Consider the following 27,280-nt stretch of genomic DNA (forward strand, 5'->3'; position numbering starts at 1 on the left):
GTTTACCAGCATTACAAAAGGCAAAAGGTAGACCCTCGGGGGGTCACCTGATCGCTCTAAAAAAAACAGGCTTTTAAAAACATAGTTCCTATTTGCGAAAATATTTTTGGTATTCAGACCATTTGATTCGGGATAGTATAGCCTCAAAATGGGTGATAATTAACTATTGGAACCCCGCCTGTTCAAAACTTCATACCTTCCTTGACTTCTAGGATCAATATTGGAAACAGTTAAACTGGACTCAGTGAGTAGCAACATAATCTTGGCTGGAGACCTAAATACAGACTGTATGCAGTCAAAAAGGGGCACAGTATACCATTCTACTGTAAAAAAGTCAAAAAACGGGAGGATGTGGTTGGACTTCATGGAACACTGGGATCTAAAGATGGTAAATAGTAATACAGAGGGAGATTTGGGGGCACAGAGGTGACTCCTCTTCAACCTGGATTACATCTTTGTTTCCCGGTATCTACACACGTTGCCCTCCATTTTGAAAGTGAAGCATGGTGGGGGAGCGGTCATAGCAGATTAGAACTATCCTTCCCTTACTTTTCCACCGTCCCTCAAAGTGTAAATAAGCAGCAGTTGAATGGCACAAAAGGGAAAATGAGGCTGTTAAAATATAGGCATGAAGGTGCAATCTTTAATACACAGCTGAAAAAGATCCCAAGAAGTATCTGGGAGACAGAATGTCATCCGCAAAACTTTTGCACATTCCGTGGGCTACCACAGCCCCCAATGAGTCAGTAGGGATCGTAAAGCAAAAGCATGCCCACGTATTTAATGAAGAGACACAGAGAAAGAAAAGAGAGTAAAGAAGGGCCCTGCGAGAAATTAAGTCGGCAGATCTCTCACCAGAGGTTTATAAAGCAGAAGTCAGCAGAGAAAAAAACAATTATAGATCCTGGTCATTTCTTTAAAAAGCCTCCCGAATGCAGAATGATGGGGAGCAGGTGCTGAAAATGCTCGGAGAAGGGAACACAAAAAAACTTCTGGGCATTAATCAGTCAATTTGAGGGTGGAACTGGCAGAACTTTGTGTAACCTAGTCTCCCAAAGTGGGTAGGTGGAACAACTAACAAAAATCTTTAAAGATACTAGTGGTTCCCAGTTTGTAGCGAAGCCATATACAACATGGCAATTGAATTTTAATGAAAGGGATATTGAATAAGTACTTACGAAGTCCTCAGCCTCAAAAGCACAAGGCCCTAATGGCCTGACATATCAAACACTTAAAAACGAGCCAAGAATGTGGTCACATCTACTATTCCATTTATTCAGTGAGATTCTCAAGAGACGCTCATTTCCAGCATCCTAGAAAATCGCATTGGTCAAACCGTTTTTCAAGAGTGGGGATTGTCAAACAACAGCTAACTATCGTACTGCTCGACATAGAAAGTAAGATCTCCATGAAGCTCTTGCTAAATGAAATGACACGGTGGGTAGAAGATCGAAATATTTTGTCCCGCTTCCAAACAGGTTTCCGAAAAGGCATCTCGCCAACAATGAATGGCCTGATTCTTAACTTAGTAAGTGAGCAGACAGAAGGAAACAGGTTGCTGGCCCTGTATGGAGCGTGGGTTGTTCTATCAAAAGCTTTTGATCAAATCGATAGGGCTCTACTTTGGAATAAATTGAGGCTTTGGGGATTGCCTGAAACACTTCTAGCAATGTTGGTGGGGCTGCACAGAGAGCCATGGAGCCACAGCCGTGGAGCAGACCCCCTCCCTCACCAGTGGAGCAGGAGCTCCTCCGGACCCTGCAGGAGCAGTGGTCTCCCCTTCCTGGAGCCAACCTGAATTGCCCTCGAAATCGGGTAAGAATCATTACGCCGTCCGAGATTCGTCATGTATTGCTGGTAATTGCACAACCGGTCCACTATTGTGCAAGAATATGTACAATGCCTGCATCTTGCAATATTGATGCCAACAGCTGCCGTATTTGCCTCGGCCACCATTATCCACCACAAGGTTTTTGCACCTCCAAGATGGCCGCCCGCCATGTTTGAAGGAGCCCCAGCACCTATCTTAGCACATTCGTCTGTCCTCAGATCCGATTGGCCACTCAGCCATCTTAATTAGCCTATCACCAGCCGGTAGGCGAAGCCGGCCCACTCCCAGCAAGGCCCAGGACAACAAGGCCAATACCTGTCTTCGCCTGTCCTCAGCCTTCCTCGCCGTTCGCCCGGACCCCCTGCCGGATTCCCGACCAACCACGACAGCCCACGACGGTAAACGCCACTTCGCTTACGCAGCCCGTGGGTAACATGAACTGCCTTGACTCTTGATAAGGCTTTGTTACCATAAGCTTCTTACTGCCATTCTCGTGCACTCATGCCTTATTGCATGCTGTATCTGTGCCCAACGCTACTTTGCACTGCATATGTTTGCTCCCCTTCCTCCTAATCCATGCACAGCATCAAGCGCAACTGCTCTGCACGTTCGTGCCCTCCTACCTTACGCGCACCTTGATACTGCTCAAAGCCTTGATACATACCTCTGTCCTACCCCCCTTCGCAGCCTTCCCGTCGACAGCGCTGTCGGTAGGTTGAAAATTGCCATGTTGCATCCCTCTTTACTGTAAACACTTAACCATCATTTTGTATGCTCTGCCTGCATGCTTGACCGCACCTACCTGTTTGCCCAACCTGATCTACATGTTCTCCATTAAACTTCTGTATTGCCTGTACCACTAGCCTTACACTATGACACTCGCTAACTCTTGAACTTAGGTGGCTGCACCTATTGTTACCTCATCTTGCTATGTTCCGCCATGATCAATGCCTTGTGTGCTGCCTGAGATTATAGTCTATAGACCTGAGCTATCTGCAGCCATTTATAGGATCCTGCTACGGTGCTGCTGGCCTGCTATGCATACTCTCCAAGCCGCACTAGGTCAGCCCTCTCTGGGGTTATTACCTAACTGACCCTGCCGCAGCAACCCTAATTGTGTTGTGCCCTAAGGTCGCTTACAGACCATTTCAATTGTGTTGTGCCCTAAGGTCGCTTATAGACCATTTCAATGGTGTTGTGCCCTAAGGTCGCTTACAGACCATTTCAATGGTGTTGTGCCCCAAGGTCGCTTACAGACCATTTCAATTGTAGGTTAAAATTGCATTTAGTGATATGTTTCTAGTCGCTAAAATGGAACTTAGAACTTAGCTATGTTTTTAGTCGCATTCTACAACTGCATACCTTACGTTAAAGTTGAATTTAGCTATGCCTTGGTTTTTAGTCGCATTCTACAATGGCATACCTTTAGTTTAAAGCTGAACCTAGCTGTGCCTTGATTCGCATTCCGCAACTCCCTATCTTCAGGTTAATTGCTAAAGCTAAATCTAACTGTGCTGCTATCTGCGCACCTGACTTAGTCAGCTAGCATGTACTCTCCTAAACCAAACATACTAAGTATCACTGCACTAGATAGGACAGCTAAGTTACCTCTCTACGCTGCCCCCCTCATCATATTAGTGGTATTATCACTCTCCCACCTGACCATGTCTATTTCTCAACATACCATGGGACCTACAGTAAACCAGCATCAAGATGATACTACCACATACAGGCCCTGTAGTACCACAGACAGAAACCTCAAACTTCGTGCTCGCCTACCAAAATTGTACGAACTACCAGCAAAGCAAATTGAACAAATCAACTTCCTAAAAATGAACATACAGCCGAAAACCACTGCAGAACACACTAGGAGAGCTCATATCCCTAAAAGACCCACACAAAAAATGCTCCAAACCTACCATTATAGCAAGCACCATGCTCACTAAACATCACCTCAAAGGTGCACTCATAAATGCTAGGTCCCTAGTCGCTCATGCTACAGAAATCTCAGATATTATTCTTAGACACCACCTAGACTTCCTGGCCATATCAGAATCATGGCTTCACGATGCAGCGGGTCCCGCCATTTCTTTAGCAGTTCCCGACAATTATACCATCATACGAGCTGACAGACACACCTCCCGAGGCGGGGGTCTAGCCATTATAGCCAAGATCAGTCTTGACATAAGAGTCTCCACATCCCCCATCACGAAATCTTGTGAATGCCTCTCGGTCAAAATAGCCACCGCCAGCTCCCAAACATTAAACATCGTCCTGCTCTACAGACCTCCTGGTCCTATTGGAACCTTTGTTGAGGACCTCTCCACCACCCTGTCCAACAATTTGAAAAACACCTCCCAAACTATAGTGCTAGGGGACTTCAACCTAGGCTACAATGATATTAAAGACACCCAGTCCACAGCTACTTCTCTGATCCTAAAAGAGCTGGGCTTTGCCCAAAGAGTCACCTCTCCCACTCATAATAAAGGTCGCATCCTTGACTGGATAGCTGATCACAACTGTGGAGTAACCATTACAGACACTGCTCCCCAGATCTGGACGGACCACTTTCTTCTTCTATTTACAGTAGATACTAACTTAGCCACAGCCAAGCCCACACCTGCCCCTCCTATACCCACGAGGAACAAAAAGCTAATAACCACGGAAAAATTGTTGCCAATCATACTACCCCAACTAAACTCGCTCCCAGCTAACACGGAGCCTGATATGCTAGTTGATCAATTCAATGAAACTATGAACTCAGCCCTTGATCACATAGCACCGCTCAAATTACGGACTAGCAAACCGAAAAAACATCTCAACTCATGGTTCACCCCCCATCTAAAAAACCTCAGGTTAACCAAAAGAAAACTAGAATCCAAATGGAGACTTACTCCTACAGTAGAAAACAAACTAAACCTTGCAAAGATATCATCCCAATACAAAAAAGATACCCTACTAGCCAAACAGGAAACATACAATACCAGAATATCCCAATCTAAATCAAGTGTCATAGAACTGTTCAGTATCTTGAAAGAGCTGGAAACACCCATCATTCCCCAAGAAAACTGCACCAAGGACAAAAAATGGTGCTCAGACATTCAGTTTGCCCTTACTAACAAAGTAGTCAACCTACAAACTAAAATCGCCCTCAAAAAAGCATCTCTCACACCTCAGGACGCTCTAACCCCAGCACCCCTACTTAAAGCTAAACAAATAATACGTTTCTGCTTCTCCAAGATATCTACCATTGAAGTCGAAAAAGTGATCCTGGGACTTAAACCGTCCAACTGTAAAGGCGACCAATGCCCTGCCCAATTAATTAAGGATGCTGCGAGAGAACTATCGCCATTCATAACTAAACTCATCAACTCATCCTTCACCACCGGCATTGTACCGAAAAATCTTAAAGAGTCGTGGGTCCTGCCACTCCTAAAGAAGCAAACCCTCGACCCTGCCATGCCCATCAATTTTAGGCCTATCACGACTGTGCCCTTTCTTCTAAAAATCTTAGACAAAGTGGCATACATGCAAATACAAAACTTCCTTGAATCCAACCACCTGCTCGGAACCCGCCAATCTGGATTCCGTCCCCAGCATGGTACAGAGACTGCCCTTATCGATCTCAAGGCCCAAATATATCAATGTAGGGACAATGGCCAAGCAGCCTTACTCCTCTTGCTAGACCTCTCAGCAGCGTTCGATTTAGTCGACCATACAGTCTTATGCGGCCACCTAGACTCTGCTGCTCACTTCTCCAAAGAGGCCATATTATGGATCAAATCCTTCTTGAATAACCGCACCATGAGAGTCTTCTCTCCATCAGCCTCAGCTGACCCGATCCCTATAACGTGTGGTGTACCCCAGGGATCTTGTGTATCACCAACCCTCTATAACATATTCACAAAGCCGCTCTTTGACGAAATGGATCATCTGGGTATCGCCTACACCAACTATGCAGACGATACCCAGATCCTCCTTCCGCTTTCAGGAGATTACGTCGTGGATCTGGCTTTAGTGAATAAAATTTACAGCATCGTTCAGGCATGGATGGCCACACATGGCTTATGCCTGAACGACGACAAAACTGAGCTCATAATGCTAGGCACTCCGACATACATAACTAACCTTAACCCTGACTATGCCAGCTTCAGTATCGACGGGAATAATATCAAAGTAGCAAAAGAAGTCAAGACCCTAGGCTTTTACCTTGACGCCACCTTAAACTTTGGCAAACAAGTCAACTCCCTAGCCTCTTCTACAGCATATACTTGCAAACTCATTAGAGCCAGCAAGCAATTCCTCTCTACAGACAGCTGCATCACGCTTGCCAGAGCCCTTATACTGTCCAAACTGGACTACTGTAATGGTCTCTACATTGGGGCTAACAAACAGACTATCCAAAAAATCCAGGTCCTACAAAATAATGCCCTGAGAGCCGCTCTCAAGATCAACAGGAAAGAGCATATCTCCTCTATAAGAAGAGAATATAAATGGCTATCCACTCAGGACAAAATCCAACTCAAAATTGCCTCCCTTACTCACAAGTGCCTCAATAACATGGCACCACCCTACCTCATGGACAGGCTACACTTAAGAACCTCACCTAGACCAACAAGAACGGTCAATGCGAATTGCCTCTATGTCCCTCGCTTTAAACGTGCCACTATTGGAGGACATAGCTTCGCAGTCAAAGCAGCACAGCTTTGGAACTCCCTACCACATGACATAAGAGAACCCCAGCCCTTCGCGAAATTCAGGCAGAATTTGACCAAGTGGCTGAGAGCCAATGATATCTAACTAATCTGACCTGCTTGACCTGACTGTCCCTACTGGCGATCCACCTGCATGCCCCAGCTCTGATACCTCGGTCTGTATTTTACACCATTGTATATTACTGTACTTATTCCACTGTATATTACCTCCACATTGTTAAGTATTCCTGTACCCTTATCACCTCTTGTCTGGACCTAGCTCCAGCCCTGCTCATTCTTGCCTATTGTATACTGCATTATGACCATGCACATGTACCTGTATATATTTTATTTATTGTAGAATGTACTGTGATTATGTAGATGTACCTGTAACAAAGTTGAGCATATTCTTGTCCTGTGTGCCCTGATGCTCCAGGACTTGGTGCGCCTTACAAATAAATAAACTAAACTAAACTAAACTAAGAGTCCACCTGAACGAGCTAGGGCACCTCTCAGAAACCATGGAGGTAGGAAGGGGGGGGTGAGACAAGGGTGTTTGGGGCCCCCCTTTTCTTCAATCTCTTCCTGGCAGACTTGGGTATCTCTCTGGAACCATCTGCATTGGCCAGCCTGTGTTAAATGGAAGGAAGATCTTTTGGCTGGCCTATGCAGACGATATTGTGTTGCTAGATAGAACACCAATTGGACTCCAGCGTTTGTTAACTAAGCTGAGTGAGTATGCGGGAATTAACAAGCTCTCCATAAACCCCGCCAAATCAAACATCATGGTTTTCAAACACCCTAAAAAAATTAAATACTCGAACTGGGAATTAGATGGCCAAAAGATTCAAAGGGTAGAGATGGTCAAATGCTTGGGATGTAACATTCATACCTCTCCTGCCCTTTTTAAAGCTGCAGCTGAGGTTGCAGCCAAGATAGAGCAGGGCGCAGCACAAATGCTTAACCTGAATCACACATTTTGGAAGCTTTCTATCTCTCCGCTGGTCAGATATTATCTGGCAAAAATAGTTCCAGTAATTCTCTATGGATTGGAGGCTAGACTGCGGCTTTGGTCAACTAACTAGGGTGTATTTGAGGGTCGTTTACGGAAGAGGGTATTAGGTATCCCAGCCTGTACACCCAGTTGGAGTCTTAGATTTGAACTTGGCCTAAAATCTCTGGGATGTATGGCAAACTAGAGACTAATCTCCTTATATCGGGAAATCATTATTGGAGAAAAGCCTACTCTCTATGGTGGCGTGAGAAGTCGTATGTCAGATGCTAGATCTGTAATCTTGTCATCATTGGAGAGCATGGCGATAGAGTCCCTTTCCAAGATTGACCTCGACATAGACACCCTCATCTCCAATCCTTTGCAAATTAAGAGGAAGCTAGAGTCCATTGACTGGGTAGAAACATTTGAGAAAGTGAGAATGTTCTCCCCTGATAACACTGATAACACCTTTTTGCGGGGTGAGAACAAATTGGGTTGCCTCTCAAGCTATCTCATGAAATCTCTGGATAGCTCAACACGTAACAACTTCCTAAGGGTAAGGCTAAGCCTGGTACATTGTGAAGAAGTACTGGGGAGGCGAAACCAAGGAGAAAAACAGCTATGCACAGTTTGTACCAATCCAACAAAGCCAACACGGAGGCATTTGTTAATGGAATGCAAAGGGACATGGAATTCGCGTGTAATATTGTTTAGGAGTTTTGTGCGACATGAAGAAAACCTTGTCTCAAAACTTTTTTGGGACAGATTAACATCAGGCTCTAACGTTGCATTAATATCTGCTGTGGTACGTGTGTTGAAAATCTTTTCTATCCTCAATAATGGTAAGGTTTGAGGCTATATACAATGCTTAGTATATATTTTGTATGATTGAAACGCCGCATTTAATGAAATGCAATGTGTTTTGTTTATATTTTAACAGTTTTGTAAAGACTCCTTGAGTCATAAACAAATTAAAAAAAAAATGTAATGTGGTCAAGACTTACGAAATAGTCGGCCGATGGCATGACCCTCAGATTGTGAACAGATGTTGTCGATTCTGCGGTGAGTTGGTGTTATAAACTGCTCGCCATCTTCTTTTTTTTGCGAGGCAATGACTGGCCTGAGAGCGAAGCGCTCCTTGTAGCAGGACTGGACTCTGCTACCAGTGCCGGCCAGCTATGGGCTATATTCTTAAGTGTTCATCACGAGGCATGTGTGATCTTTTTTACCATATTATGGGGTGAAATCTATGCCAGTATACACATTGTTAATGTATGATACGTAATAGAACGCTTTATATATGGAAGGATTGAAGATGATGTGTGAGATGACTGTGCGATGGATGGAGAATGTCTACACGCATGTAAGTTTGGATCTGTGTGTGTCAACCCTCGTCTGACCGCCTTTCTCTCGGTCTTTCAGTCCACCGGTACTGCATCGTGTCTGTGCGCAAATGTCCCTCTTGCTGTGTTTACCCACCGATGCCGGCCTGTGTCTGCCTGTCAGTCCACTGGGGTGTGGTGTCTGTGATTGGAAGCGCGTGCATGACAACTCTGCGTTCACATTCGTGCTCTTGTGTTTCGTCCATCTTTGCTTTGATTTATATGTGAATGCGTGCGTGTGGCAGTCCATGTCTGGCTGTGGTTCTGACGACGTGTGTGCGTGTGTGCGTGATCGTTAGTCCATCTCTGGTCCAGGAATGTGAGCGTCTGTCTCTTCATGTCTGCGGATGAATGTTGCTCATGGCTTTTGTAGGGTTTTGCGCGGGTCCCCTAACCGCTCTGGACAAGATCACGCGGGAGCCGGGGTACAGTGCAACCTCTTTATTCAACTGCGTACACAGGACTGCCCTTCCCAACGTCCCGCCCCCTCCCTAGCCCAACGTCACTTCCCTTGTGCCGGGAGGTAAGACCGCAACGGCGGTCTGCCCACACAACGATGTGGGCGGGCTGTATAGCCCTCACTAACAACCTGACATCTCCCCCCTTTTTAGCACTCACGTGGCTCTCTCCTCCTTAGTCCATTTCTTCTATGAGTCTGTGAGGCTTGAACCGACTTCTCTGGGGTCGACCTCTGTGACCCGGCGTTTGCTCAGTCTGGCCTTGGGGTGATGAGATGTCCTCACCTTCTGAGGTCTCGTTCTCCTCCACGTAATGTCTGTCCTGAGCGTGGTCATCCTCGCTGTCTGCTTCTTGATCCTGTGCATCCTCCATGTGGTACCTCTTGGGTTTGAAGTACGACACATTTCGGGTAACGGAGGACTGGTCGGCTCGCTGGGCCATAATCATCGTTCCTTTCTTGTGCGTGACCGTCAGCGGTTCCGGTGCAAACGTGGCATCCTCTTTGCGTTGTTTGGGTTGTCGCAACCACACTTGGTTTCCCAGTTCCACGTTTGACTCCTGTGCCTTCCGTTTGTGTCAGCCGTGTCCTTCATTTTGGCTTTTGCGATGTTGTCCCTGTCTCTGGCCTCTTGTTCCAGGGGCGTGGCCTCTGCTGCACCTCTGTGCGTCTTCCGGCAGTCGTGTCAGGACTGGTCTGCGGAACATCAAATCAGCGGGGCATATGCCCGTCGTGCTGTGGGGAGTGTGTTGATAGTCCCTGAGGAACTGGTATAGTGCTTGTTCGAACGGTTTGTGAAGTATGGTCGCTATTTGCAGGGTTCTTTTGAGGTTGGCCATGAACCTCTCAACCATCCCGTTGGCCTGTGGCCATCTCGGAGTTATCTTCCGATGGTGGAATCCCATATATCTCGCAAAGTTCTCAAAGTCTGTGCTCATGAACGGTGCTCCATTGTCGGATTTTATGATCCTGGGTATTCCGTATGTGGACAACATGCGGTCCAGTACCGGGATGACGCTGGCGGCTGCCGTGCTGTCCACAATCTGTGCGTCTGGGAATCGGGAGTGTTCATCTATTAGCACTAACACATATGTGCCATTTCTTAGGGGTCCAAAGAAGTCCACCGCCAGTTCTTCCCATACCTTTTTCGGTAGTGGCGACATTTGGAGTGGGTTTGGGTGCGGAGGCGGTGCTACCTGTGCGCACGTCGTGCATCGACCTATGATTTCCTCCACCATCATGTCGAGTTTGGGGAACCACACTTTTTCCCTTAGTAGTCTCTTGGTGGCAACCACTCCTCGGTGGCTTTCGTGTGCTACCTGGATTGTTCTGGTGCGCAGTGACTTCGGGAGGAGTACTTTGCATCCTTTTAGTATTACGTGGTCATCGACGATGGAGAGCTCGTCCCTGACGTGGTCTATTAGTTTGACATCCTCTCGGACCTCTTCCGCTTCGTGCTGCGCCTGTTGACGCATGTGTGCCCTTCTGTCTTCTTGTATGCAGTGGCGTACGATGCGTAGAGCCGGGTCTTGCTCTGAGTGTGCAATGATGTCTGCCCACCCCACTGGTAGCGGCTGTAGGTGATGCACCACATAGTTGAGGTATTCATCAGCGATGGATGGTTGGGGTATGGCGGGGCTAGTCGGGTGGCGTGACAGATAGTCCGCAGGATTTTCCTCTTTCCCCGGCCGGTGCTTGATGATAAACTTGTAATCCTGCAGTCGTAGGCCCCATCTGGCTATTCTAGGCGGCATCCTAGACTTGGGGTCCCCATATATTGTGATCAGTGCCTGGTGGTCCGTGACGATGGTGAACTCCTTGCCGTACACAAACAGGTGAAAGTACTCACATGCCCATACCACCGCTAAGCTCTCCTTTTCCGCCTGGGAGTATGCTTGTTCTGTCGGGGTTAGGCTCCTGCTGGCGTATGCGACCACGTATATTTTCGCGGGTTCCAGAGGGTCAATCTGCGTTAATATGGTGCCCAGGCCTACGGGGCTGGCGTCCACTATCACCTCGGTGTGCCTTTTCGCATCATAGTACGCCATGTCCTCTGCCTTGGAAATGGCATCTCGGATCGCCTCAAAGGCCTTTTGAAAGTCTGAGGACCATGTGTAGGGTTGGTCCTTGCACGTTAAGAGGCGCAGCGGGTTACTGATGGTTGCATAGTCCTTCAGGTATCTGGAGCAGTAGCTGGCCAGCCCCAGGAAGGAGCGAAGCTCCGTTGTGTTCGTTGGGGGTGCGGCTGAGTTGAGTGCCGCCACCTTCTCCGGGTCTGGTCACATCCCTTTGTCAGAGAATATGTGGCCGAAGAATCTTAGGGAGCCTTTCCCAAATTCGCATTTGGCCTTGTTGAGCGTCAGCCCGGCCTCTTGCAGTGCGGCGCACACTCTGTGGAGAGCAGTGTCGTGCTCTTCTTTGGTCTTTCCAAATACGAGGACATCATCCGAGTAATTGAGGCAGTTGGGCACGTGCCTGATGACCCTGTGTATTTCCTCCTGGAAGATTTCTGCTGCTGAGGATATCCCGAAGCTAAGCCTCTTATATTGGAACAGACCCAGGTGTGTGACAAATGTCGTGATGTACCTAGATTCGGGAGCAATCTCAATTTGATGATAGCCTTTGGTGAGGTCCAGTTTCGAGAAGACCTGTGCCCCATGGAGCAGGTGTATCATGTCGGTGATCCTGGGCGCCTGGTGCCTTTCTCTCTCAATGGCCACGTTGGCTCTCCTCATGTCGACACACAGGCGTATCGATCCGTCCGGTGACTTCTTGGGGACGGGAACGATGGGGGGACACCCATGGAGTGGGCCCTGAGACCAGTTCAATGACGTTGAGCTTGATTAGCTTGTCCAGCTCCTCTTCGACCTGATGTATATTTATTGGAATGCCCCTGTAGTGCTGGGCGACGGGCGGTATCTTCGGGTTTATGTGCAGCTGTACCTTTCGGTGTTTTAGTTTTCCTAGGCCCCTGAATAGCTCGGGGAATGATTGCTCGATGGCGTCCGGTCTAGCAAAGTATTTGTGGGCCATAAGCTGGTACAGGATGTGCACCAGGCCCATCTCGACGGCTGTCTTAAAGCTGAGGATGCACCCACTGTTGGCTTCCGTCTTCAGGATGTGTAGCGTGATCTTTGCTGCGTGCGATTTATGTACGCACCATGCTGATATGGTTCCTTTGCATGGTAGTGGGGTTGTGGCTCCATAAGGGTATATGTCCACTGACGCTTTTCGGATCTTTGGGGGGCTGGCGAGTGAGATGTACGCCTGTTCACTTATTATGTTAACTGTCGCCCCCGTGTCTATGAGGAATTCCACCAGTGTGTTGTTGACTTGTAACAGGAGCGTCGGACCGTGTTGGGTGGCTGTGGCGTTGTTGAGCGCCCACACGTACCCTTTTTTCCGTTGATCATCCTCTGATGACTGGGATTCACTCTCCGATGGGGATCTCATCTCAATGTACCGGACGAACCGTCTCCTTTGCGATCGCCTCGATCCGTCCGATGTCCTTCTGTCGTCTCTGGCGTAGGAGCTCCTTCTGGGTTTTTCTTCTCTCCTGGGTCCCGGCTGGTCTTCTTCCCCTCTGCCTGCTGGTGGGCTATGTCACGGGTTTCTCCTTCTCTCCTGTTGTCTCGGTCTGCTGGGTCCTTGTCCTGGCGGATTTTTGCAGACGGCTCTGTAGTGATCCATTCCGCCACAGGCGGCGACTTTTGACCTACAGCTGGGCAGTCGCCCACGTGCGGATACTCAAACCCGCATCTGTAGCACGTGGCGTCTGTTCCTTTCCCTCCCAGTGAGGGTGCGGTATGTAGTCTGTTAATGGTCTCAGCAGTCAGCGGCGGGTGTTGAATGGTAACCTTGCCTAGGCTGTCGAGCTGCAACTCAACTGCTGCCTCCATCCTGGCAAGTGCGAGAATTTCCTCGCGGGACCTTTGTTTTTGGAGGAGCTGCTTCCTAAACGGCTGTGAGATGCAGCCGGCTATGACTTGAGATCTTAGCGCCTCGTCATTTGAGTACTTATGGAATTCACAGTACTTTAGCTTGATGCGTAGGCGCATCACAAAGTTGTCAAGGGACTCTCCTTTCTCCTGTCTCGTGGTGTGAAAGACGTGGCGCTCGTAGTCTATGTTTGTATGGGGCGTGAAGTATTCCGATAGCTTCCCAACAACCTGACAGCTTTCTGTCTCATGGCCTCGTGTGTCGAAGCGCGTGTTTCTGTTCGTCACTCTGTGCTTGCATTTGCCTGGGACTGTCGATCCATGCCTGTCTCGGTCTGTGTATAGAGTTGTGTCTGTCACTTCCAACAGTGCTTTAGTGCGAGTGTGTGTCAATGCATGTCTCGGTCTGTCTATAAACGTGTCAATCTTTTGCTATGAGCGTGTCTCTTTGTCTGTCTCGGTCTGTGCTTGCACACGTATGTCACTCCACGACGGTGCTTTGGTGTGATTTTGGTCTCTGTCTGCAGCCCCTGCCTGTATAGTCCTATTTCCGTCACTGTCTCTGACTATCTCGGTCTGGGTAGAGACTCGGTCTGGGTATAGACGCGTGGCTGTCACCGAGAGTGCTCGGGTACGAGTGAGTCTTGGACTATCTCGGTCTGTGTATAGACGCCTAGCTATCACCCGACAGTGCTCGGGTATGAGTGAGTCTCGGACTATCTCGGTCTGTGTATAGACGCGTGGCGTCTCGGACTATCTCGGTCTGTGTATAGACGCCTAGCTATCACCCGACAGTGCTCGGGTATGAGTGAGTCTCGGACTATCTTGGTCTGTGTATAGATGCGTGGCTGTCACCGACAGTGCTCGGGTACGAGTGAGTCTCGGACTACCTCGGTCTGTGTATAGACGCGTAGCTATCACCGACAGTGCTCGGGTACGAGTGAGTCTCGGACTATTTCGGTCTGTGTATAGAGGCGTGGCTGTCACCGACAGTGCTCGGGTACGAGTGAGTCTCGGACTATCTCGGTCTGTGTATAGACGCGTAGCTGTCACCCGACAGTGCTCGGGTACGAGTGAGTCTCGGACTATCTCGGTCTGTGTATAGACGTGTGGCTGTCACTGACAGTGCTCGGGTACGAGTGAGTCTCGGACTATCTTGGTCTGTGTATAGACGCGTAGCTATCACCCGACAGTGCTCGGGTATGAGTGAGTCTCGGACTATCTCGGCCTGTGTATAGACGCGTGGCGTCTGGGACTATCTCGGTCTGTGTATAGACGCCTAGCTATCACCCGACAGTGCTCGGGTACGAGTGAGTCTCGGACTATCTCGGCCTGTGTATAGACGCGTGGCTGTCACCGAGAGTGCTCGGGTACGAGTGAATCTCTGACTATCTCGGCCTGTGTATAGACGCGTGGCTGTCACCGAGAGTGCTCGGGTACGAGTGAATCTCTGACTATCTCGGTCTGTGTATAGAGGCGTGGCTGTCACCGACAGTGCTCGGGCACGAGTGAGTCTCGGACTATCTCGGTCTGTGCATAGACGCGTAACTATCACCCGACAGTGCTCGGGTACGAGTGAGTCTCGGACTATCTCGGTCTGTGTATAGACGTGTGGCTGTTACCGACAGTGCTCGGGTACGAGTGAGTCTCGGACTATCTCGGTCTGTGCATAGACGCGTGGCTGTCACCGACAGTGCTCGGGTACGAGTGAGTCTCGGACTATCTCGGTCTGTGTATAGACGCCTAGCTATCACCCGACAGTGCTCGGGTACGAGTGAGTCTCGGACTATCTCGGTCTGTGTATAGACGCGTGGCTGTCACCGACAGTGCTCGGGTACGAGTGAGTCTCGGACTGTCTCGGTCTGTGTATAGAGGCGGGGCTGTCACCGACAGTGCTCGGGTATGAGTGAGTCTCGGACTATCTCGGTCTGTGTATAGAGGCGTAGCTGTCACCCGACAATGCTCGGGTACAAGTGAGTCTCGGACTATCTCGGTATGTGTATAGACGCGTGGCTGTCACCGACAGTGCTCGGGTACGAGTGAGTCTCTAACTATCTCTGCCTGTGTATAGACGCGTGGCTGTCACCGACAGTGCTCGGGTACGAGTGAGTCTCTGACTATCTCGGCCTGTGTATAGACGCGTGGCTGTCACCGACAGTGCTCGGGTACGAGTGAGTCTCTGACTATCTCGGTCTGTGTATAGAGGCGTGGCTGTCACCGACAGTGCTCGGGCACGAGTGAGTCTCGGACTATCTCGGTCTGTGCATAGACGCGTAACTATCACCCGACAGTGCTCGGGTACGAGTGAGTCTCGGACTATCTCGGTCTGTGTATAGACGTGTGGCTGTTACCGACAGTGCTCGGGTACGAGTGAGTCTCGGACTATCTCGGTCTGTGCATAGACGCGTGGCTGTCACCGACAGTGCTCGGGTACGAGTGAGTCTCGGACTATCTCGGTCTGTGTATAGACGCCTAGCTATCACCCGACAGTGCTCGGGTACGAGTGAGTCTCGGACTATCTCGGTCTGTGTATAGACGCGTGGCTGTCACCGACAGTGCTCGGGTACGAGTGAGTCTCGGACTGTCTCGGTCTGTGTATAGAGGCGGGGCTGTCACCGACAGTGCTCGGGTACTAGTGAGTCTCGGACTATCTCGGTCTGTGTATAGACGCGTGGCTATCACCCGACAGTGCTCGGGTACGAGTGAGTCTCGGACTTTCTCGGTCTGTGAATAGACGCGTGGCTGTCACCGACAGTGCTCGGGTACGAGTGAGTCTCTAACTATCTCTGCCTGTGTATAGACGCGTGGCTGTCACCGACAGTGCTCGGGTACGAGTGAGTCTCTGACTATCTCGGCCTGTGTATAGACGCGTGGCTGTCACCGACAGTGCTCGGGTACGAGTGAGTCTCTGACTATCTCGGCCTGTGTATAGATGCGTAGCTGTCACCGAGAGTGCTCTGGTACGAGTGAATCTCTGACTATCTCGGTCTGTGTATAGAGGCGTGGCTGTCACCGACAGTGCTCGGGTACGAGTGAATCTTTGACTATCTCGGTCTGTGTATAGAGGCGTGGCTGTCACCGACAGTGCTCGGGTACGAGTGAGTCTCGGACTATCTCGGTCTGTGTATAGACGCGTGGCTGTCACCGACAGTGCTCGGGTACGAGTGAGTCTCGGACTATCTCGGTCTGTGTATAGACGCATAGCTATCACCCGACAGTGCTCGGGTACGAGTGAGTCTCGGTCTATCTCGGTCTGGGTATAGACGCGTGGCTGTCACCGACAGTGCTCGGGTACGAGTGAGTCTCGGACTATCTCGGTCTGTGTATAGAGGCGTGGCTGTCACCGACAGTGCTAGGGTGTGAGTGAGTCTCGGACTATCTCGGTCTGTGTATAGACGCGTAGCTATCACCCGACAGTGCTCGGTTATGAGTGAGCCTCGGTCTATCTCGGTCTGGGTATAGACACGTGGCTGTCACCGACAGTGCTTGGGTACGAGTGAGTCTAGGACTATCACAGTCTGTGTATAGAGGCGTGGCTGTCACCGACAGTGCTCGGGTACGAGTGAGTCTCGGACTATCTCGGTCTGTGTATAGACGCGTGGCTGTCACCGACAGTGCTCGGGTACGAGTGAGTCTCGGACTATCTCGGTCTGTGTACAGATGCGTGGCTGTCACCCGACAGTGCTCGGGTACGAGTGAGTCTCGGTCTATCTCGGTCTGGGTATAGACGCGTGGCTGTCACAGACAGTGCTTGGGTACGGGTAGTCTCTGACTATTTTGGTCTGTGTATATACGCATGGCTGTCACCGACAGTGCTCAGGTACGAGTGAGTCTCTGACTATCTCGGTCTGTGTATAGACGCGTGGCTGTCACCGACAGTGCTTGGTTGTGAGTTGTGTCTCCCTGTCAGTCCTCGGCTGTCTCGTCTATCGATCTGTCTGCAACTCTCTGGCAGCGCTTTAGTGTGAGCGTGTGCCCCTGTCTGTCAGTCTATGGCTGTCTCTGTGGCTATAGACATGTGCCTGTCACGCTCAGACAATGCTTCAGTCTGCCTGTTAGTCCATGACTGTACTGGTCTATGTATAGACATGCGTGTGTGACTCTCCGACGATGCCTGCGTTTGAGTGCGTGTCTCCCCTGTCAGACCATTCCTGCCTCATGTGTGTCCATTCCTGTCTATCCATGCCTGTCTCGATGTGCGTTTATCACTCCCCGGCAGTACTTGGGTGTGTCTCTGCCCGTCTATCCATTCCCCGACAGTACTTGGGTGTGTCTCTGCCTGTCTTGATGTGCGTTTGTCACTCCCCGACAGTACTTGGGTGTGTCTCTGCATGTCTATCCATGCCTGTCTCAATGTCCGTTTGTCCTCTGACAGTGCTTGGTGTGTCTCTGTGTATCCATGCCTGTCTCGATGTCCCTTTGTCACTCTCTGACAGTACTTGGGTGTCTCTGCTGTCTATCCATGCCTCTCTCCATGTGTGTTTGTCACTCTCTGACAGTGCTGCGATGTGAGTGTTTCCTTCTGGCTGTCAGTCCATGTGTTTGTCCATGGGTCCTTGTCCTGCATTTGATTCGACCACTAATGTTCGCCCCCTCCCGCCCCGACCCACCCTGGCTGGCACATAGGACCCCTGTCTGTGCGCCAAAGCTCTTGACACTGAGACGCTGTTAGCTGAAACGCCATCTCCCCTTGCTTTGCTGCCTACAGGTGTGTGCAGCCTCCTAGCATGTATTGGCGCTTCCCTGAACGCTGCCTGCCCCACACGAAGCCTCCCCTTCAGACCAGGGACTCTGATCCAGGCTTCTTTCATCTCCTATTCGTGGCCAAACGAATGGAGAAGGCTCTACTAGAACAAGACCAGCAACACCTAGAACGTGGCCAAATGGAGAAGGCTCTACTAGAACCAGACCAGCAACACCTAGAACCTGGCCGAATGGAGTAGGCTCTACTAGAACAAGACAAGCAACACCTAGAACCTGGTCAAATGGAGTAGGCTCTACTAGAACAGGACCAGCAACACCTAGAACCTGGCAGAATGGAGTAGTCTCTACTAGAACAAGACCAGCAACACCTAGAACCTGGCTGAATGGAGTTGGCTCTACTCGAACAAGACCAGCAATACCTAGAACCTGGCTGAATGGAGAAGGCTCTACTAGAACAAGACCAGCAACACCTAGAACCTGGCTGAATGGAGTTGGCTCTATTTGAACAAGACCAGCAACACCTAGAACCTGGCCAAATGGAGTAGGCTCTACTAGAACAAGACCAGCAATACCTAGAACCTGGCTGAATGGAGAAGGCTCTACTAGAACAAGACCAGCAACACCTAGAACCTGGCTGAATGGAGTTGGCTCTATTTGAACAAGACCAGCAACACCTAGAACATGGCCAAATGGAGTAGGCTCTACTAGAACAAGACCAGCAACACCTAGAACCTGGCTGAATGGAGTTGGCTCTACTCGAACAAGACCAGCAACACCTAAAACCTGGCCGAATGGAGAAGGCTCTACTAGAACAAGACCAGCAACACCTAGAACCTGGCCGAATGGAGGAGGCTCTACTAGAACAAGACCAGCAGGACCTAGAACCTGGCCGAATGGAGAAAGCTCTACTAGAACAAGACAAGCAGCACCTAGAACCTGGTCGAATGCAGAAGGCTCTACTAGAACCAGAGCAGCAACACCTAGAACATGGCCAGGTTTTGCAAGAGTTTAAGCTGGGCCTGCTCTCCAGTAGAGGGCAGGCCCTCTGCTCGTAATGCTCCGTGCTGCCCTTCAGCACTGCCCCAGTGCTGGCCTGTCCTCACGCCAGTCCTTCTGCTGCACTGTTGGAACTCTCGTGCCATCATTTGACACCTAGATTTCTGCAATGGAGCGGGATGTCCTGTTTCCTAGCAATGCTTGTCCAGTAGAGTTGCACGGCGGCAGCCTCTACATGCGTCCCCCGTGCCTTAAGTGGGATGAAAAATCATCGAGGGGGGGCTCTAAATCTTCACAGCGTTTGTATTGGTGGCATTGCCTAAATAGTGCTGGGCGGGGCCTAGCAAATACCCCGAATTACAAATCAAATCCCCAAAATTCATGGTTCAAGATCAAGATTGCCCATTATTTATATCAATGTACACATTTTACAATCTGATCCCAGCAAATAATGCTATTTGCTTGGCTGCCTAAAAAACACAGTTTCCTATATTTGTCAGGCAGCTTGACAAACAACATGCATTACTCAGCACCCCAACAGCAAAAAATAAATGTTTTATTTTTGTGTTGCCTTGCTGGGGATTCAAACTCGAACCCAAGTCCTGCCGGGGCCCAGCCAGTATCACATTGCACTGGGCTTTTCAGGTGTAGATTTATTTATTTATTTGTTTGTTTAGTTTCATAAAAACTTTACAAAATAAAACATCAACATTAACATTATACTTTAGACTTAAGTCTAAATCCACATAGTGCACTAATTCACACAAGTTACAAGTTACCCACAGTTATGGATCATGCAAGCAAGCTAACGCCCTTTAGCACATGTAAGGCTTAAGTAGTCAAATGAATCCATTAAAACGCTTTATCTTACTGTTATAAAGTAATTTGACTAGTTATAATTTAAAACACATTAATGAACATTTAAGACTCAGATAAAACCACGGCACATGTATAAGACATGATATTAGCATCGTAGTGGATTATCGTCTATATAGTTGGAGGTAGGGCCTTTTTAATTCTTACCCACAGTTGATACAGGGCTACGTGGACCCCTTGATTCTCTGTATTCAGACAATATTTACAAAATGCCTCACTTTTAATAGACTTGTATTCATGTACAAACGGTCCCTATTTAATGCACAAACGGTGTAGATTTAATGAATAGAACTTTTAGAGGGAACTTCCACCCCCATGGTGCTAAGAAGCCAGGGTAACCAAACGAAACCGGTGATGGTAAAATAGGAACTACTCGAGGGCTTTAATGCCCACCAAATCCTCAGAGTTTTCTTGAAGTCTGAGTGAACATGGGATGGCGTGCCACATGGTGAGGGATTAAAAGGCAAAATCCCTCAGTGTTCGTATTTACTCGGGGGCTAAGTGGTCAGCACACCTTCATTAGAGGCTTGCAGGACTCTAGAAGGAGATCTTTCCTTATTCTATCAATCAAGAAAGAGAAGCCCTGGAACTTCAAGGCGCTCTATGTGTCAGGCAGAGCGCCTTGAAGCATTCTCTGGGTGCTACCAGCAGCCAGCGGAGAGAGTGAGGGAGGTAATATCAAGTTTCCAGAGCTTCCAGGGGACTCTTGCTGCCATAGTTTGAAAGCACTGGAGGCAGATATCCACATGTCATGCAGAGTTATTCTACTGGCTCACTGTTTGCATAGTTGTGGTACTTCTTTGTTACTAATGCCGTATTGCTCTGAGGCTATAATCTCTTACTCTGTTTGTTTTGTCTCCCTCACGATAGGTGTGTCCTCACCTCGACACATTCCCAACCGAGAGTGACCGACGGAGAGCATTCAGCGCCCGCCAAGTTGAGGGTGTCGCAAGAAGTGGTCAACGTGGACTGGGAATTTATACTACTGGCTAAAAACATGTATACCCCTCATTGTACAGATATACTCTCAATAAAGGTTTTACATACTTACACCCTGTACACTCCCAGTTCTCTTTGAAGCCCAATGGGGGGGGGGGATTTGAGGGGGACATCCTTTGTGTAAGTTCCTTGTCTCTTGTTTGTAGGGTGAGGAGTTGTGTGGGATTTGTGTGCCACAGAGCGTAGCTGTACACCGAGGTCTTGGAACTAGTGACCTCCTGCATAATGGCCTTAATTTGATTTGGGATTTTGGGACCGGTCACTACCAGAAGGCTTCTTTCCACTGCAGTGTTGGATCTTTACTAATCATTATTGGGGCGACATTTAGATGATGGGAATGGAAAGAAAATTGATGTTGCTCAAACAGTTTATAGCTGGAATCCTCAAACTCTTGACATTAGGAAAGGCAAGTTTTACATTCAGGATAGAAAAACGGGAGGATTTACAAATCAGTCTCATTAGTAACATCCCGGACAAAGCCCAGATGGTAGGGATGATATCAACAAATTATTCTTTTTCTCCCCTTGCCCAGATATTTACTTTATTTTGATTTTGGATCTAGCTTCGAAAAGCAGCTGTACTCTGTACATCAGTGGGTTAATGGGGATATAGATAAAGGGGCCACATGTTACAAGAGGGCAGTGTTACATGACAGTGAACCACATCTAAATGTGTATAATACTGGTTGTAGCGGAAAAAATGGCAGCGGGTTGGTCTTTGCAACATTGTATAACGTGTTGCTACATAGACCCTCTGATTGGTTGGCATTCTTTCCCAACCTTGGACTTTGAGCTCCTTAGGTTTCTTTGGGTTCCATATTTTCGTCACCCCCCTCAGGTCACCTGCATTCTTTATGTGCCCATCCACCCTCCAGGTCATGTGACGGCATTCTCCAGTTGGTTGACCGAATACTCAACCTCCTACATATTTCTTGTGATCCTTAGGGTAGTAGAACTTTGTTCTTTGGGGTGCCAAGGGATTTTTCTTTGTGTTCACAGGTGTTGTCTTCAGTCTGTGGTGTATGATCTCCATTCACATCAATCATTATCGTCATCCCAATAGATTTCTTGGTGGTTTTCTGACATTGTCCCAAAATAATCCTTATGAGACAGAATCCTAGCGATACCAACACCAGTATTGCTCCAAGTAATTTGAAGGCATTTTCCGGCCAGGTTAGAATCCATGAAAACAGAGACAGAAACCAGTCAACTCCTGCTGTCTCGTCAACTTCATCCTCCATCTTCATATGCATGGTCGTGAGCTTAGTTATTACTTCTGTCCGGGTTCCATTGGGTTCCATTTTCTCCATCATGGGAAGGTATGAATGTGCAGCAAGAAGTCCTGACCTTGGCGCACACGCCTCCTTCCGTTGCTGTAATTAAGTCCAGGGCATACCTGATTTGGAGAGTCATCTGCCTGATGGCTCTCAATTCTTCCCTGATTGCATTGAATCCGTTTATTGTTGCATTGATCGTTTGCAGCAGCTCCCACCTGGTGATCTACAGTCATTTGGCATTCATTGCAGTCTGGAGTCCTGGCATAAATATAGATGTCATTATCATTGCCGTCTTGCTGAATAATGTATGCTCATCTGGTATGTCATTATAGGCTTCTATTGACTTTGTTGAGAAATAGTTCTCCCTCTTCAGTCAGCGGAGATTGAGCGACTCTTCCTTCTCTGGTATTCAACCATTTTTGGAACTTCGTCAATATGGAGGTCACTTTGGGGAATTACTAATGCAGAAACTTGTATGACCACAAGGAGCACACTGCTCCCCAATGTTTAGGGAGCTGCATGTAAGCTCTGGATCCACAGGCCCAATATCGATCCATCAGCACAGCAGTCCCTCCATTAATTCCTGGCACATCAAGCACCTGCTTACACCCTTTATTTTCTTCAACCAGGACCAAGCCTTCATTTTCTAAACATGTTGCATTTCTTAGTGGTATTAGAGCTACTGGTCCTACTTCATTGTCAACCCATGTTAGTAGCTTAGAGTACTTGGCCCATGACTCTAAATGCATGCCATTCACTATTTTCACTATGCTTACTGGTTCCTTCTTCAATAAGTGTGCAGTGCAAGATAACATTCCTTCTTCCGATCCTGTGCTGGTAGCAACTCATCCATACACCAATAGCAGAGGTCTCTCCCAGCATAGCTTCCACTATGTCTGAACATTCCATCCTCCTCATTTTGACAACCTTTATTTGTTCTTCACTCACTCTGGGATGGACACATACGTGTTTTGCTTGTCCAACCCATCCTTTCAACATCCATAGTGTTTTCACATAAGTATCTTCATATGGAAATGTTCCACTTGATGGCCATCGCAGGGCTGCCCATTTTCCTTCGAATTGTCCTCTGGTTGTGCACGCTGCCAGATGACTGAGGCACTTCACATCATGTGCAGACATCTCTTTTGCAATACATTTTATGGCTGCGTTCATGGCGTAGGGGATGAGAGAATGCACGTAGCAGCTTTCATCTAACGTTCTCTCTCCCACCTCCTTCATGTGCTGATATCATAAGTTATTCATTAAGTTAGCTGAATTTTCAAGATCTGTTTTTATGTCTTCATGATCTTCTCCAACATCTCTTTTAAGTCGAACCATTTGTTTAGTAAAATTAGGGAAAATTCTATGTGTGCTTTTGTTAGGGATTATAAAGGATGTTTCATTTCCCCCACGGTATCTGCATTTTTAATCATTGTGCTTCTAAATGCCATAATAATAAGGAAGAAAAGACAAATCATAAGACAAAATGAAATCACACTAACTATTCCACAAAAACTTATGGACTTTCTTGATGGTAGTGAGTCTCTCATATTTTGGAACCTTGCCATTTTGTTTAATTCAATATGTAATTGTGTTATCTTCTGTAACTCACACTTTTATATCAATCAAAAACTGCAAAATAATTGCCACAATGATTCTGAATATAATGTGATTGTTTTAAGGATTGCCAAAACATGTTATGATGTCCACGTGTCCTCTTATCAGATCTGGGTAAGACTGCAATATGTAGGTGAAAGCAGCATACAAGAATGTGTGCAATGTCATTATGATGGGTAGCATAGAAGATGCAGTGTATTCCTTGTCCTTTGGCTCCGGTGCATTAACGCATTGTTCCTTGCATATATCAAGAAAAGTTCCAGGATAGCTGCAAGTCCAGAAATGTCGATCTTTATTTCAAGGGTATTTTTATTATTTCATGAACTCTTTCTTTGCTCTTGGTTGCTGATCTTGTACTCATATCCTCATACGTGGTACCTCTTCTCTTGCTTTGCTGTCAGTAGATGCAGGAGGGGTTGAGGTTTCCCCTTGTATGATTTGGTGTCATGCAGATGCAGCCAGGCTCGCCTTCCTTGCAGCTTACCAGCTCTGTGAGTAACTGCTTCCACCTTGTGAGGTTCCTCTAAACGGGCTTTATTTCAAGTGCGGACACATTTTCGTATCAGCACCTAGTCCCCTGGATATAAGCTAGGTTGTTTTAAAAGGCTGTCTGGATCAGTTGGCTGGCTTTCTTCTTCAATCCTCTTTGACCCCTCCCTCCAGTTCTTTATCTGTTGAGAAATAAGAGACCCTAGCGGTCATAGTTGCCAAATAATCATGCATCTCATCACCTAATGTCTTTGTTACACTGTGGGCATTAGTTTCCACTCTAGTTGGAGGAGCAAGGGGTGTTCTCATTCGGCATCCAATCACTAACTCATGAGGAGTTAGGTGGTGATCTGAGCCAGGCCGATTTCGCAGTGCAAATAGCACAAGGGGCAAGCATTGTAACCACCCCTTCTTCAAAGTTATCTTAATCTTTGCTATCCTCTCTTTAAGGAGTCAGTTTAATCTCTCACAAATCCCATTAGGGAGCAGTTGTGGATAGGGACAGGGAAGTTGGGAAACCGGAAAGAGGGTTAGGGTAACAAAAGTGGATGGGTAGAGAGGAATTAAGGAAAAACACACCTGGATACCTTTGCATAAACACCTTATAACCTGATCTCTATTAGACTTGACCAAACCTGCCTGATACTGCCTCGTGCCTCTTTATATCCTATTCACATGCTTCACCCTTGACCTCTGTGGACCCAGAACATTCATAACATACAACCTGATTTACCCTCACAATGTGACATGGCAAAATATGGAACAAACAACAGGGATCTCTCCTTATGACTGACAAAACTCATGGCCTGTTAGGCAAGATGCACAGAGAAACAACCAGCAGGGTTCTCCCCTTATGATGGACAAAACACATTCCCTGTGAGACAAAACGTACATAAATAACACATAGCACATAATATGCAGCACAACAGAAAATAAATGTTTTCCCCGGTGCCTCTGCACTGGTTAATTAGCGTGTTATCTGCACATGCTTGCACCATAAAGCCAAGTTTAACTTTCCATGTCGACTTCAATGATTCATATCCCCAGGTATACTGTTCCTCTACTAGAATGTGGAAATAGCACCGCATACAGGTAGAAAAAATCAGATATACTCCTACCACAAACCCCCCTCCTGTTAGCAATCACACACGGTTGACCAGGTTGTGCACTTAACTGAAGCACCCGGATGCTGTAGAAGATGCCTTACACCCAGGGCTTTCCACCATCATCGCCCGCAGCCCGGGTCCTTCTAGTGTTCTTCTGTTTCTTTGCCACCGTGGAAGATGGTTGTATTGCTCCTCACGCTGCATCTGCCTGTGCCAACATTCATCATCAATAAACCACACCTGGCACAGGCGGAATGGAAACTTTATGCTGACTCAGTTTGCGTAAAATGCGCACGCCACACCCCAGCATGCTGGGAAATGTAGTTTGTGCCCAGCCGTGCTGTGTTCCCTACTGCCGCCTGTCCCTCCCAAACCTTTTCCTGACACGCATGTTGTACTGGAGTTCCGTCTGCATGAAGGAAGCCCCTCCTTTTCCAGTGTGACAAACTTGCGTACTTCAAATTCACCCTCTTGGTTCAGCTTTACTGCAGGTGACCCAGTATGCCTTTCGCCAGTTGTTTGGTCTATTTCTGAAGACTCATCAATAAAAAGAATCCCCCCGAGAGCATTTTCTCTAACATTTGGCATATCATCATACAATTCAGTATACCTTGGGCAGTCATGTACATAATCATCCTCCCCTACTGGTCCCGCTATGAATGCTGCTGGATTCACTATTCTGCATCTAACAATTTTGATTGGAGGGTTTGAGATAATTACCTTATACCGTGATGCTCTTTGCGTTGTCAATGTACTTTTAGGTTTATCAAAAATAGCAAATAATGCATGTTCAACAAATAATGTCACTGAACACCCCATTGTATTACTTGAAGCATTTTCAATTGCAAATGCAGCAGCAGTTAAATCTTGTTTGCAAGGGTAATACCCTTTCACAACTGGATCTAAATTCCCACTGTAATAAGCCAATGGTTTGTGCCCATGTCCTAATGCCATTTTCTTTTTCAGAACACATGTCATGACCTCTCCATTTGAATGAGAAAATAAGTAAAATTCTTCGTGAAAGTCTATAATTCCTAGCACAGGGGCTGTATTAATTGCCTTTTTTAATTCCTCAAATCCTTCAGTCATTTCATCTGTCCATGTTATCTTACCTTGGTCTACCTGTGCATCTTTAAGTCCTTTTAAAAGTGGTCGAACATATGTGCTCTAATTGAAAGCCCTGGCCCTACAATAGTTATAGGCCTAAAACCTGTTGCATTTCCCTCCCTGTTTTAGGTTCTGAAGTCTTCATAATTGATAGGGACTCACAGTACCCTTGGGGCAAACGAGTATGTTTCAGGCAGATTTTTCTTTACGAAAAGGAAGTAAAATTTTGTGAGTCCTTATGGAGGGAAATTGAGAAGAATGTGTTTTTTAGATCTATAACTAAAATATTTAGCCTTAGATGGAATATTACATAATGTCATGGTCGGATTTGTAACTAAAGGAAACTCTGCTTCAACCATATTGTTTAGCAGCGAAGATTCCGAATAAATCTCCACAACCGCCCAGTTGATTTCTTCACTGGGTACACAGCTGTGTTACATGGGCACTCAGATGGCACCAATATTCCTTGCTTCATTAAAGCAGCAATGCTCTTGAATATACCTTCATCCACTTCTCGGGGCCTCAGATATTGTTTTTCTTGTTGCAAAATTGCTCCTGGTTTAAGCTTGATTTTAACTGCTCCTACTCCTTTCAACAGTCCCACGTCATATGGACTGGTGGTCCATGAAATATTCAGCACTTTCTCCAAATCCTCCTGGAAAAAATACTGTTTTTTTTTTACCATCGCCATTCTCTGTGGTATTTCTCTTTTCTCCACTTTAAACCAATAAGCAAGAATTATGAAAAATACTTATTCATCATCAAAAAAATAATCCCAAAAAAGCTTTTCATCTGTCAACCTATATCCTTCACT

General features: G+C 47.4%; 1 protein-coding gene across 1 annotated transcript in view; it reads left to right on the forward strand.

Annotated features, from left to right (window-relative positions):
• Positions 1-20,922, forward strand: part of CFAP77 (cilia and flagella associated protein 77) — a 1,107,248-nt gene extending 1,086,326 nt beyond the window's left edge. The window contains exon 6 of the mRNA XM_069609309.1: positions 20,743-20,922. Coding sequence (XP_069465410.1) covers positions 20,743-20,865 — 123 coding nt within the window. The 3' untranslated portion in view covers positions 20,866-20,922. The remainder of the gene's footprint in view (positions 1-20,742) is intronic.
• Positions 20,923-27,280: the final 6,358 nt, after the last annotated feature.

The sequence above is a fragment of the Ambystoma mexicanum genome, chromosome 8 (assembly GCF_040938575.1).
Source record: "Ambystoma mexicanum isolate Mex_15411 chromosome 8, UKY_AmexF1_1, whole genome shotgun sequence".
Classification (NCBI taxonomy): domain Eukaryota; kingdom Metazoa; phylum Chordata; class Amphibia; order Caudata; family Ambystomatidae; genus Ambystoma; species Ambystoma mexicanum.